Source organism: Saimiri boliviensis, chromosome 1 (assembly GCF_048565385.1).
Source record: "Saimiri boliviensis isolate mSaiBol1 chromosome 1, mSaiBol1.pri, whole genome shotgun sequence".
NCBI classification, from domain to species: Eukaryota; Metazoa; Chordata; class Mammalia; order Primates; family Cebidae; genus Saimiri; species Saimiri boliviensis.
The window spans coordinates 213,835,708-213,850,942 of NC_133449.1; the positions used below are offsets into that span (position 1 = coordinate 213,835,708).

The window sequence follows — 15,235 nt, forward strand, 5'->3', positions numbered from 1 at the left end:
TGGGAGGCCTAGGCAGATGGATCACCTAAAGTCAGGAGTACGAGACCAGTCTGGCCAACATGGTGAAACTCTGTCTCTATAAAAATACAAAAAGTAGCTGGGCGTGGTGGCAGGCTCCTGTAATCCCAGCTACTAGGGAGGCTGAGGAAGGAGAATTGCTTGAGCTCAGGAGGTGGAGGTTGCAGTGAACTAAGATCACACCATTGCACTCCAGCCTGGGTGACAAGAGCAAAACTCTGTCTCAAAAAAACAAAACAAACCTAAACAGTTGTCTCAGTTTACATGAGGTTAGATTTCAGGAAAGCAAAACCTAGCATATATGAAATAATACAGCATGGAAGGTGATACAAGTGGGTTCCTTTAAAAATACAAATTTGAGTTAATTTGGAATATAGGACATATTTCTACCGTAGAGACAATATTGACTGACATTTAAATTCATAAAAGTTATATTTAACTTTGTGGTTGATTCCATAAACTGTACTTACTCTCTACGGCCTTGTTTCCACAGGACGTAACATCAGAGATGACAGGATTACAAGAATACATCTTTTTCTTCTTTCTCCCCTTGGCAGTGTCAATAGGAGCAGGTGCTGCAGTGGGTTGGATCAAGACAGATATTTTAGAGCCTTAGAGACATTGTGCTGGAAGAATCTAAGAGGTTCTAGTCCTACTTCCCATCTGACATTCAGTTTATCCTAAAACATTCCTGCTAAGGGGATTGTCCAGCCTGTGCTTTTTCATCTCCAGTGATGGGAAACCCTTCCATTGCATACCTCATCCCACATTTATATAGGTCTAATTATTACAAGTTCCTATTTTAAGTTGAAATTCCTCTATTTTTAACCATACATTAGTTCATTTTTCTTCACTTTTACATGGATAATCGCTCCCTTTCAACAGTCCTTCCCGCAGCTCCCTCTCCACCATTTATTTTTTTTTCCAGTTCCCAGTTTCTTCAGCTAGTTCTCATGTAATTTCAGGTTTCCTCATTGTTTTGATTACTCTTTTGTGAACATACAACATTTTTGCTAATCAGAAACTTACACTCTCAGAAAAGGTACTTTTGTGTGTGCACATGCATGTGTCTGTGTGTTACAGTGAAGGTAGGGCATCTCTGTTAGTCTGCAAGGGCTGCCATAACAAAATACCACAGACTGCGTGGTTTAAGCAACAGAAATTTATTTTCTCATAATTCTGGAGGCTGGAAAGCCAAGATCTTTGATTTTTTTGGAGGCCTCTCTCTCCTTGGCTTGCATTTGGCCACCTTTTCTCTAGGACCTTACATGGTCTTTCCTTTAGGCATGTACATCCCTTATGTTTGTGTGTGTGCACCCAGGTTTCTTCTTTTAAGGTCAACAGATTGGATGGGCCTACCCGTATCCCCTCATTTAACCTTCATTACCTCTATAAAGGTCCTATCTCCAAATACTGTCACGTTCTGAGGGGTTAGGGTTTCAATATATGAATTTTTGGAGGACATAACTCAGCCCTTAAAAGGTTCCATTACAAACATGTATGTTTAAGTCATCAGTTATAGATTTTTAAGTTTGAGATTGGTTGCTTGAGTGAAATACTCTGTGGTTCAGAAAGATCTTTAATAAAAGAGTCTTGATCTAGGTTTTGATTCTCTATAGTTCTTTTAATGTCCAGAATACCCACAACACCATATTCTGCCTTAAGAAAAGGAGAAGTGTGCAGCTTGTGATGGTGTGGAATAAATTTAGTATTGTCCTCACATCTGCATTGTACCAGACACTGTAGGGAAGAAAAGAAGGAACTAGCAATAGTCTCTGCTCCCAGGGAAACGCCAGTCCAGTTTTTGGAGACACACAGACAGACATAAACATCTGTAAGTTTAATAGCAGCGTAAAAGGTATCAAAAAGTATAGTTAATGCTAAATAATCAAAAGCCAAAAACTATAATATCCCAAATTGTACTTTGGAGAATCCTTGTGTACTTCCAAATATTGATTGGTTTTCACTGAAATAGATGTTCTATCTTCACAGAAGTTTTAGAATTGCTGGGTTAAATTAACTTTGGGTCTTCATTGTAGGAATTCTCAGAGGCTTTAAAAAGATAATTTACCTTGTGACTTTGAAAGACTGAGAGATACAGCCTGTAATATTCACAAACTTAGTAGGCCACTCATTAACACCTTTAAGCATGTTAATGTTTCTTGGAATACATTTTTGGAAGTGTTAGTATAGATAATAAATGCTATAAATTCAAACTAGTGTGAGATTGGTCTGGGAAGACTATATGCTCAACAGTTGAATTTGGCCTTGAAGTATGTGCAACGTGAGTAGACAGAAGCGAGGGTAGACAGGGTAAATGGGAGAAGCAAAGATGTACAGGTAGGAGACTGGGAGGGGTGATTAAAAAAAGTAGTGTAAACTAGTATCAAAACATTAACAAGCCTTTTGATGGTGTAAAAGAAAATAAAACTCTTAAGGCCCACAAACTCACTATGATGAGGGGAAGGTTAAGCCTGGGATGTGAGTCATGCAACACTGCCATTCTTTTTCCCTGAACAGAAGTTTGTAATTTCACAATGTAGGTCATAGTCTTACACATAAGCTAGGTTCCCACAATGACAAAAGGCCATATACCTCTTCAGATGGCCTCCTCCCCGAATTGCTCAAAAGGAAATTCCTTGCAGGCTCCTAAATCTTTCAAAATATATATTTTCTTATAAAACAAGCACATGCCAATTGTAATTTTGGGTATGCAATCTAAATTAAACTCCTGAAATTAAGTTCTGTTAAATCTCACACTGAAAATGTCGATTGCAAGCTTATCTTCCCAGGAACAGAACCAGGACAAGATGAGATCAATCACTCTTACACCTACCCTGACGTGGTTGCATAGTTGACTCTTTTCTCCCTCTTTTCAGATGTTTACCTTACCTTATGTAGAAGGTAGATTTATTGAGCTCTAATTAAAGCCTCAGGAGAATGTAACCCTTTGCCTCACTGCCCACTTCCTTTCCCCCATTTTTCCCTCCTGCATGCTCTACCCTAGAATACTGAGTTCTCAAAGCCCTCTTTGAAAAATGTGGGTTACGGATGCTTCAGTGTCTTGTTTTTCCCAGGCGTGTTCTCAAAGTATGGCTCAATAAACCTCTGCTGATTGAGACACTTCCATCTGTCATTCGTTTTTTGGTTAACACTGGTAAGCTGTGGAAGCTGGAAGATCATTAGCTATTTACTGAATATGTATTATTCAGTAAGTGTTGGGTATATAAGAAGCTCTGAAAATTTTAAGACCTGCATCTAAGAATTTATTGAATTAGGAGACAGGATATGTCTATAGAGGATAATGAAAATAATATTTGTTATGTTTCATTTGAGTAGTTCAGTTAATAAGTGGTTTGGAGGAGGGAGTGATCCTTGTTGTAGGCTATACTCTAGTATTCATGTAGTGTAGTAATTAAGTTCAACAGGATACTCATGTCTGATGATAGCTGTGTTTTGAGGAATACAGATGCTTCTTGACTTATGATGGAGTTACACCCCATAAACCCATTTTAGCTTGAAAATATCGTAAGTCAAATTGCATTTGATACTCTGATAAGCCCATCTTTAAGTCAAAAAATTGTATGTTGAACCATTTGTAAGTCAGGAGCCATTTGTATTGGTAAGAAGTTTACTTCATGAGAGCAAGGAAGGAGTAGGTTGCAGAGAGGGTTGAGGATTTTGAATGTGTAGAGACAGTTTATAATAACCACTGAGTTATCGCACTAGCCATTTTAGGAATGGAAAATAGTGAAGTTTATTGAAAGAATAACAGTAGATAGGAGATTATTAGTGTAGATTATGTCCAAGCACTCCATTTATGTATGTATCAGGTAAGTGATGTAAGTCTCACTTTACCAATGAGGAAATGGGCTTGGTGAAATGAAGTCAGGTGCCCAAGGTCTAATGGCTTTGATTCTAGGTCCATTTGATTTCCTAAACTCACTCTCAACTAGGGTAAGCCTTGGTGGGTGGATGTGACAGTGAAGGGGCTGACAGATCTAGGGTGTTTTGTAAGCACAGAGCTGAAGGGACTGAGTAATAAAACTAGATTGGGTGAGGAGGGCAGCCAAGTGTTACCAGGGCTCAAGAAGCCAGTGAAATAGGTTTGTACCTTTTCTTTTTTAACTTTTATCTTACTTTCTTAAACATTGTTTGGATTACCAGACTTTCTTTTCTTACCAGTAAGACTTTTTACTGTTGAACTGACACTTCTATTTAGGTAGATCATTAACGAGTGTTTTGGTTTAGTGAACTTTTCATTCCTTGTTCATCCCTACCTACCTCGCCTGCATTGTTTACCTCCTAGCATTTTTTTTTTCTTTTTAACTTTATTTGGCTTTTCAGAAGTGCCTCCATTCTCTCCAGGGAGCATTCTAGATTATTTTTTGTTTGACAGAAGCCACTTCAGGGATGCTATCAAAATATCCTTGGAATTTGTAGATGTGTAGTTAGTTGTGTTACTACCTTAAATGACTATTTAAATGCATTATTAACATTAAAAATTTAAATGCATATTTAAATGCATTATTAACATTAAAATTTTTTTTCTGTTTTCATTAGATTATAAACTATAATTATATTATCCTCCTTATGTTCCTTAGAACGAAGTGCTATTTTAATATAATTAGGCTGCAAATTGGGTGTAAATAAGTACACTTAGTTGTCTGTAGATGTCCTTGATTCAAAGCAAAAATGGCACAGAAATAGCAGATATTCTTTTTTGGCTCCATTTTTTTATATTGACATCAGTGCATTTTGGGTTTCTGAAATGGTTTTTCAAAATCCTTCTGATCTCTTATAGAAGTTTCCTTTTATTATCTGAAGCCTTAGGAATATAGTTTAGACCAATTCAGAAATTTGGAGATTAAGATTAGTGTCTCTCTGGGAAATATAAAAAATACTAAAAATTGTACGTAATTATTTCTCTTCTTTTAAATTATAAATTATGAAAATTGAATCTGATGCATTAAAAAGTTCAGAAGGTTTTGGGTTGTGGGTGTCATCCTTTTTATATGACTTTCTCATAGTTGTTTTTATTTAATTTAGATGGAAAACGGTTAAGGAACAATCTGAAATTGAATTCAGGAAGAATATAGAGGTAGTAATAATAGATAAAAGGTAAGTGTCTAGAATGCTAAATAATAAATTGGAATCTATTTTTACTTAATGATCGTTTTTACGTGTTCCTTTCAGAAGAAAGAGATAATGGCATCTTTCTTTTTTTTCTTTAATGTCAAACTATGGGTCATTACAAAATACCTTTTGTTATTAGATTTAAAGGTATTTTTTTATTTTCTGTAATTAGCTTCCATTGTCATTATCATTACTATTATTGTTGTTGGCTTTGTGGAATCTTTGTATGAGCATATTGGACTATTATTTAAGGTTTCATAGCCTCAACTGGAGTGGGACATATCAGTTCACTTACCTATATATGTTGTCTTTGAGGAATATCATTGCCTTTATGGCATGGCTGTCACTTTCTAACCCTTTTTAAGTGCAATTGTTGCAACTTTTTATGCTTGATTTATGTTGGATAAAAATATTTTGCTTTGGTAGTAGAAAAACTTGAGTGAATATGTACAAAATGAATGCCCTTATTTAAAAAAAGCCAGTTGAGATTGAGGAGAAAAGTGGGAGGAGAGGTATAAAAGGAAAGAATTAATAGGGAGTTGTGGTATGGAAGAATAAAGACATCTTTCTCTTGCAAAAGAGCTAGACATTTCTTTGAAGTGTTAGAAATCCTTACAATCAAGGGAAATATCCAAAATAGAGGAGTATGAGGTTACATGGAATCATTTTGGATTAAGTAGGTTTTTACTCTTGGAAGGAAAATGGGTTTGAGTGGTACCTAGTAGATGGTTGGATCTCAGTAAGTATTTGTTTAGAAAATTGGTGAATGGACCTTTCCCTTTCCCCTCAAAAAAAAAAAAAAAAAAAAAAAAAAAAGAATTAGAAGTTTTAGGGTTGAAAAGGGACAGATTATTTTACCTTTTTAAAAATTAGCCTTCTGAAACTTACATACATACATATGTGTATATGCATGAGTGAGAGAGGACCTCATTGCTAGCTTATTATGCTAAATGTTGCATCAAATGAAGAAGGAGTTGGAAGAGAAGAATAGAGGATTCTATTGTAGCATGAAGAATTGTAATTACTTATGGAGACATACAGATATTGAAGGATATTTAATATTAGAATTGGTTACCAAGAGAAAAATGGTGTTTGTTTCTGTATAGTGGTCTTTAAAAATACCTACTTAAAAATTCCTAATGGCTTCCTATTTGCTGCTGTATTTAAGTCCAAACTTGTCTGTTTGACTTTCAGGATCAATAATCTGAGGCTCTATTTTACCTACCCAACTTAATTTTCTTCTGTTCTTTAATAGGTCCCTTCTGATCCATTCAGGCTGTTTTTCTCACGTTAGCTATACTTCCCACAACTTGTTCCTACTTCTCTCACTTTGCTAATGCGCTTGCCTCTGAGTAGAGCAATTTTCCTTCTTCCCTCCATTCTTAAGTCTTGTCGTCTTCTATTAATGATAGCCAACAATTACATCACACCATCACACCTTTCCTTCTCTGAATTCCTTTTGCACTTCCACTCATCACTCTTAGTTTAGCATTTGATTATCGAGTAAGTCATGTCTTAAGTCTTTCTCTTGATTTAGAATATATATATTTTATGTCATGCACACCAAATGGCTTGGGGGCTGCATGTAGTTTAGTAGGGTAGGTTCTACCTTATTTGTATACATGCCCTCTTAAATGTTGGGTGATAAAACAAATGGTGAACTTCCTCCTTGTGAAATGGTTCTACTCTTCTGTTTGTTTTTAATTTGGGAGGTTTTTTTTTTCCTTTTTAACTTGGAAATCTTTTGATTTTTTTACTCGAGTGTCTCTTTTTGTCTCTTTTTATTGATCTGGATCAGTTGTCATCATCCTTGATGTTGTTTTCTTCTTTCTTTATAGTCTGCAGGTTTTTTTTTTTTTTTTTTAAACCAAACGAAACTGGTTTGAGAAAATTAATTGTGAAATCAGCATTGAAATTTGTTATCTAACTCCAAAAAAGATTTGCAAACTATAAAAAAATTGTTCTGAAGTTCTCACCTATAAATATATATTAAGATAATTTCAGATAAGGTAGTATTTTCTAAAGCAAGAACATATGAAATACGGGGCTTTAAATTATATAATTATTGTAAGTAGGCAAAAAAAATTACTTATCTGCCTATTTAAGGGATCTTCTTCTAGTTGTAGATAAAGTGATTTTATGGTACCTTAATTTTTCTATTATTTTTGAATGCCAACATTTTTTAAGCCAAAAAGATTAAAAAATATATGTCTCACTTCTCAGACTTCTTTGGTCTCATATTTCTGTGTTAGCTGCTTCTTTGGATATAAAGGACTGTCAGAGTACCATGTCAGTGATTCATCTTTTTGGTATATTTTGCTCCCTTGAACATCTGAAGTCAATAAGTATTTAATATTTACCACAACTTTGTTTTACCTTTCTATGAGATTAGAGGAGCTGACAGAAAATAGAAATGTTTTTTTTTCAATCATTTTCAGTATGATTGAATTTGTCTTGTTTGCAGGTAAGCCAGAATAAGTTGCGAAATCTTAAAATATGCCAATTTGTTTAAAATTAATGTATCTTAAAATTAAATGAAGAAATACTTTGTTACTAATTAAAATATATTTTTATGGCTGAAATTGGTGTACAACACTTTTGTATTATCCATTGCTTCCATTCAAGTTTAAACATTGTTTTTCTTTAGAGAAAGTGCAGGTAATAATCCTACAGTGTCCTTATTGTGAAAAAAGTTAATATCCTGATTTATATATATCACAGCCACTAGCATTAAAATAATGCTTTCTTAAACTTTCATATCACAGTCACTGAAGTTATTTGTGTTAGTGTTTTATCTGTGACTTGGGCTTATTCTACTGGATCTTGCTTAGAATAGAGTTGGATTGAGATTGATATGTGTTTGGAGTCCTGATCAACAAGATCATTTGCGTTTTAGCCAAAATATGTGGAGAGTGAATGTCAATCAAATGTAACTCAATTTCAACACTTACTAATTGATGATCTTTAATTTGTAAGATACTAGGTCCTGGGGATGGGGCAGTGAAAAAAAATTCTTGCCTATATGGAACTTACATTCTTGTGGGTTGGGACACAGAAAATAAATAGGATAAATAAGTAGGATACATAGTCTATTACATGTGACAAATGCTTTGAAGAAAAGTAAAGCTATGGAGGGGGTCCAGGAAATACTGGGTTGTTGAGAGTAGCGGGATGGCAGGATTAAAATGTTAAATAGCATGTGGAGGGAAGGTTTCACTGAGGTGAGGAAGTGACTTTGAGTACAAATCTGAAGAGGTTAGGGAATAAACTGTCTATGTGCTAGAGGAAAGACTATTCCAGATGGAAGGAGTCTTTTCCTTTTCCAGTTTCACTTTTCAGATGGCTAAGTTTGTTGGAGCCTTTATGGTTGGGTAGATATGACTGTAGATTCACTCAGACTTTTCTGCCTTGACAGAATGTCCAGCAAGGAAGTGAAGACTGCTCTAAAAAGTGCTCGAGATGCAATCAGAAACAAAGAATATAAAGAAGCTTTGAAACATTGTAAGGTAACCAGTATTTTTTTCTTCCACAATAAAAGTATGTTACCCATTCATAAACATTATTGATTTGTAATATGTGAATTATTCACTGTCCAAACACAACAAAAGTGGTAAGGCCCATTTAGTAGAACCATTAGAATGGTTGGACTTTTAACACCCAATTAGCAGGATAAACTACCACTGCCAGACTTAATTTTCTCTGTATTGGTAACTTATCAAAGCCAAGTTCTTAAAACCTGAATATTCTATACTATAAATGTCTTTTGATAGTTGTATCATGGAACACTGCTGTATCTTAAAGTTTTCATTGTTTAATGACATGTAAGTGTTCTCATTCTGTTTGGTTTGTGGATGAGAGGATCAAGATTATAAAGCTCATTTTTATGCTGATGGCAATGTTTCTATTCAGAGGGAGAAACTGATCTTAGGGGAGAGACAGAGGGGAGTAGTAGGAGTGAAGTCGTCAGTAGGTGAGAGACACAATGGGATCCAGAGCTTGAGGGGGCCCTTTAACCCTTTTTCCATCTTAACAGGAGAGAATATAGGTGCCAATCCATACAGTGTTAGGCTTGCAGATTTGGTGGTGGGAAGAGCTTTCTTCTCTAATGGCTTCTATTTTCTTGGTGAAGTATAAGATGAAACTGGGAGAAGACTTGGTTAGGAGGTTTGAGATAAAAGAAGGTATGAAATAGTTTCTTTCTTTCTTTTTTCCCTGGTGGGAAAACAAACAAGCTAGTAAGGATTGGAAAGATGAGCCAGTGCTAGTGATTGCCCATTTGAAGTTTCAAGCTATTAAAGCGAAATTAGTGAACTCCATTGTAGTTTTCTCTCTTTGTATTTAGCTTCTCGGGTTTAGAGATGGGAATGATGGGGTTCAACTATGGATGAAGAGAAAGATGAGAGGAAAGACATGCAAAGGAGTTGAGGATGTGATGACAAGGGAGTGAAGACAGTGATGAGTCCTGGAGTCTGAGCTGGGTAAGGAGGAATGAGAAATGAGAAGTGGGCTGATAGGCAATGGAAAAGGGGGTTAAGGTAAAAAAAAAATTAGGACAGATCAAGATGGCCAATTAGGAGCAGTTAAGGATTGCAGCTCCCAATGAAAGCACGGAGGGTGAGTGGACGCTGCATTTCCAGATGGATTTTTATTGCCCACAGACCATGAGATTCCCAGGCGGAGGAGCCCCACGGGTCATCAGCATGGCTGTTTTGGCTGGTGCGGTGGGTCTCCACACAAAATACACAAGTCCAGGCACCATTTTAGCTGGTGACTGGAGCTTCTGGGAGACAGAGTTGCCCATTCAACTGATAAAAAAGGGGACTGAAACAGGGAGCCAGGCCAGGAGATTTCTGGGCAAAAAAATGCTATGAATCTCAGTACAGCTATTTCAGTCAGCGCAGTGGGTCACCGCAGGGGAAATCACACAGATTCTGGTGCCTTTTCAGCAGGCAACTGGAACACCTGGGAGACAGAGTCGTCCATTCAACTGAAAAAAAAAAAAAAAAAAGGGGTCTGAGGCAAGGAGCCAGGTGATTAGGCTCGGCTGGTCCCACTCCCAGAAAAAAACAGCAATCTGAAACACTCTGGATTGAGAGTTTCACAGCAAGCACAGCTGAACCCTGGACAGTCCAGCTCTGTGGGGGAGGGGCATCCACCATTACCAAGGCAGTCCACCACTGCAGAGGTAGTCCACCATTGCTGAGGCAGCCCACCATTGCCAAGGCAGCCCACCATTACAGAGAGAGTCTGCCATTACAGAGGTGGGCTGCCACTGCCAAGGCAGTTGTAACTATACCTATATAAACAGGACTGCAGGGAAGTTCATACGGCAGCTGGGCAGAGCCCGGAGTAGCTCAGCAAAGCCTCTGCAGGCAGACTGTGACCAGGCTGCTTCCACACTGCAGGGCAGTCTGAAAAAAGGCAGCAGAGGCAACAGCACAACAGAAACTTATAAATAAAGCCCTAACTCCCCAAGACAGGGCACCTGGGGGGGAAAAAAAGATGTTTATGAGTTCTGCTGCAGCAGACTTAAACGTACCTGCCCAGCAGCTCTGAATGAACAATGGAGCTCACAGCTCAGCAGTTGAGCTCCTATAAAGGACAGATGGTCTCCTCAAGCAGCTCCATGACCCCTGTATATCCAAAGAGTCACCTCATAAAGGAGAGCTCAGACTGACATCTGGCGGGGAACAAAGATAACAGAAAAAGAAACTGGCAGCAACACTTACTGTTCTGCAGCCGCTGCAGGTGATCCCGAGGCAAGCGGGGCCTGGAGTGGACCTCAGCAGTCCTACAGCAGAGGGGCCTGAATATTAGAAGGAAAACTAAGAAACAGAAAGAAATAACTTCATCATCAACAAACTGGACATCTACTCAGAGACCCAATCTGAAAGTCAACAACTACAAAGACAACAGGTGGATAAATCCACAAAGATGGGAAGTAACCAGCGCAAAAAGGATGTAAAACACCCAAAACCAGAACGCCTCTCCTCCTACAAGGGATCACAACTCCTCACCAGCTAGGGAACAAGGCTGGATGGAGAATGAGTGTGATGAATTGACAGAAACAGGCTTCCGAAGGTGGGTAACCCCATGTTCTAACCCAATGCAAAGAAACTAAGAACCTTGAAAAAAGATTTGACGAAATGCTAATGAGAATAAACAGCTTAGAGAGGAATATAAGTGAATTGATGGAGCTGAAAAACACAACACGAGAACTTTGCGAAGCATACACAAGTTTCAACAGCCAAATTGTCCAAGCAGAAGAAAGGATATCGGAGGTCAAAGATCAACTCAATGAAATAAAACGAAAAGGCAAGATTATAGAGAAAAAAGGGTAGAAAAGAATGAACAAAGTCTCCAAGAAATATGGGACTATGTGAAAAGACCTAATCTATGTTTGACAGGTGTGCCAGAATGTGACGGAGAGAATGAATCCAAGCTGGAAAATAGTCTTCAGGATATTATCCAGGAAAACTTTCCCAACCTAGCAATGCAGGCCAATATTCAAGGCCAGGAAATACAGAGAACACCACAAAGATACTCCTCAAGAAGAGCAACCCCAAGGCACATAATCATAAGATTAAACCAGGGTTGAAATGAAGGGGAAAATGCCAAGCGCAGCCAGAGAGAAAGGTCGGGTTACCCACAAAGGAAAGCACATCAGACTCACAGTGGATCTGTCAGCAGAAACCCTACAAGCCAGAAGAGAGCGGGAGTCAATATTCAACATCCTTAAAGAAAAGAACTTTCAACCCAGAATTTCATATCCAGCCAAACTAAGCTTCATAAGTGAAGGAGAAGTAAAATCCTTTACGAAGAAGCAATTACTCAGATTTCATCACCACCAGGCCTGCTTTACAAGAGCTCCTGAAAGAAGCACTAAACATAGAAAGGAACAACCAGTACCAGCCACTCCAAAAATGTACCAAATGATAAAGAGCATTGACACAATAAAGAAACTGCATCACCTAACGGGCAAAACATCCAGCTAGCATCAAAATGGCAGGTTCAAATTCACACATAACAATATTAACCCTAAATGTAAATGGGCTAAACGCCTGAATCAAAAGAGAGACTGGCAAATTGGATTAAAAGCCAAAACCCATTGGTGTCTCCAGGAAACCCATCTCACATGCAAGGATACACAAAGGCTCAAAATAAAGGGATGGAGGAAGATTTACCAAGCAAATGGAGAGCAAAAAAAAGCAGGAGTTGCAATTCTCATCTCTGATAAAATAAGACTTTAAAGCAACAAAGATCAAAAGAGACAAAGAAGGACATTACATAATGGTAAAAGGATCAATGCAACAAGAAGAGCTAATGATCCTAAATATATACGCACCCAATACAGGAGCACCCAGATACATAAAGCAAGTTCTTAGTGACTTAAAAAGAGACTTAGACTCCCACACAATAGTAGTGGGAGACTTTAACACCCCATTGTCAATATTAGATCAATAAGACAGAAAATTAACAAGGATATCTAGGACTTGAACTCAGACCTGGACCAAGCAAACCTAATAGACATTTACAGAACTCTCCACACCAAATCCACAGAATATACATTCTTCTCAGCACCACATCATACATACTCTAAAACTGGCCACATAATTGGAATTAAATCACTCCTCAGCAAATGCAAAAGAACGGAATTCATAACAAACAGTTTCTCAGACCACAGCGTGATCAAGTTAGAACTCAGAATTCAGAAACTAACTCAGAACCGCACAGCTTCATGGAAACTGAATAACTAGCCCTTGAATGTTGACTGGATAAACAATGAAATGAAGGCAGAAGTAAAGATGTTCTTCCAAACCAATGAGAATGAAAACACAGCATACCAGAATCTCTGGGACACATTTAAAGCAAGTGTCCAGAGGAAAATATATAGCAATAAATGCCCACATGAGAAGCAAGGAAAGATCTAAAATCGACACCCTGTCATCAAAATTGAAAGGGCTACAGGAGCAAGATAAAAAAAAAAAACCTCAAAACCTAGCAGAAGGCAAGAAATAACTAAGATCAGAGCAGAACTGAAGGAGATAGACACAAAAAACCCTTCAAAAAATCAATGAATCCAGGAGCTGGTTTCTGGAAAAGATCAACAAAATAGACAGACCACTGGCCAGATTAATACAAAAGAAAAGAAAGAATAATCAAATAGATGCAATAAAAAATGATAAAGGGTGTATCACCACAGGTTACACACAAATACAAATAATCATCACAGATTATTAAAAGCAACTCTATGCACATAAAGTAGTAAACCTGGAAGAAATGGATAAATTCCTGGACACTTGCATCCTCCCAAGCCTAAACCACGAAGGCATTGAAACCCTGAATAGACCAAAAACAAGGGCAGAAGTTGAGACAGCAATTAAGAGCCTACCACCCCAAAAAAGCCCAGGTCTGGTTGGGTTCACAGCCAAATTCTATCAGACATATGAAGAGGAGCTGGTACTCTTCCTTCTGAAACTATTCCAAACAATCCAAAAAGAGGGAATCCTTCTTAAATCATTTTATGAGACCAATATCATCCCGATACCAAAACCCAACAGAGATTCAGCAAGAAAAGAAAACTTCAGGCCAATATCCATAATGAACATAGATGCAAAAATCTTCAATAAAATACTGGCAACCTGATTGCAACAGCACACCAAAAAGCTTATCCACCATAATCAAGTAGTCTTCATCCCGGGGATGCAAGGCTGGTTCAACATACGCAAGTCTATAAACATAATTCACCACGTAAACAGAAGCAAAGACGAAAACCACATGATTATCTCAATTGATGTAGAGGCCTTTGACAAAATTCAGCAGCCCTTTATGCTAAAGACCCTCAATAAAGTAGGTATCGATGGAATGTATCTCAAAATAATAAAAGCTATTTATGACAAACCCACAGCCAATATCACACGGAATGGGCAAAAACTGGAAGCATTCCCTTTGAAATCTGGCACTAGACAAGGATGCCCTCTCTCACCACTCCTATTCAATATAGTATTGGAAGTTCTAGCCAGAGCAGTCAGGCAAGAAAAAGAAATAATGTGTATTCACATAGGAAAGGAGGAAGTCAAATTGTCTCTATTTGCAGATGACATGATTGTATATTTAAAAGACCTCATCATCTCAGCCCAAAATCTCCTGAAACTGATAAGCAACTTTAGCAAAGTCTCAGGATACAAAATCAGTGTGCAAAAATCACAGGCATTCCTACACACCAATAATAGACTTAAAGCCAAATCAAGAACAAACTGCCATTCACAATTGCTACAAAGAGAATAAAATACCTAAGAATACAACTAACAAGGAACATAAAGGACCTCTTCAAGTAGACCTACAAACCACTGCTCAGCAAAATAAGAGAGGACACAAGCAGATGGAGAAACATTCCATGCTCATGGTTAGGAAGAATCAATATCGTGAAAATGGCCATACTGCCCAGAGGAATTTACAGATTCAATGCTATCCCCATCAAACTACCAATGACCTTCTTCACAGAACTGGAAAAAAACCACCTTAAACTTCATATGGAACCAAAAGAGAGCCCACATAGCCAAGTCAATTCTAGCAAAAAGAACAAAGCTGGAGACATCACGCTACCAGACTTCAAACTATACTACAAGGTTACAGTAATCAAAACAGCATGATACTGTTACCAAAACAGAGATAGAGATAAATGGAATAGAACAGAGGCCTTGGAGGCAACACCACACATCTACAACCATCTGATCTTTGACAAACCTGACAAAAACAAGCAATGGGGAAAGGATTCCCTGTTTAATAAATGGTGTTGGGAAAACTGGCTAGCCATGTGCAGAAAGCAGAAACTGGACCCCTTTCTGACACCTTACACTAAAATTAACTCTAGATGGATTAAAGACTTAAATGTAAGACCTAACACCATAAAAACCCTAGAAGAAAACCTAGGCAAAACCATTCAGGACATAGGCATAGGCAAGGACTTCATGACTAAAACACCAAAAGCATTGGCAGCAAAAGCCAAAATAGACAAATGGGACTTAATTAAACTCTAGATCTTCTGCACAGCAAAAGAAACGTCATTAGAGTGAATCCG

At 37.7% G+C, this 15,235-nt stretch overlaps 1 protein-coding gene across 3 annotated transcripts in view; it reads left to right on the forward strand.

The window, feature by feature from the left end:
• SKIC3 (SKI3 subunit of superkiller complex) overlaps positions 1-15,235 on the forward strand; it is a 93,672-nt gene that overhangs the window by 1,204 nt on the left and 77,233 nt on the right. For 2 of the 3 annotated variants that reach the window (XM_010340357.3, XM_074383424.1), the window contains exons 2-3: positions 5,068-5,139; positions 8,570-8,660. In XM_010340357.3, the coding sequence (XP_010338659.3) occupies positions 8,571-8,660 (90 nt within the window). In that variant the 5' untranslated portion in view covers positions 5,068-5,139; position 8,570. The remainder of the gene's footprint in view (positions 1-5,067; positions 5,140-8,569; positions 8,661-15,235) is intronic. The other variant, XM_074383417.1, reaches the window with a different exon arrangement.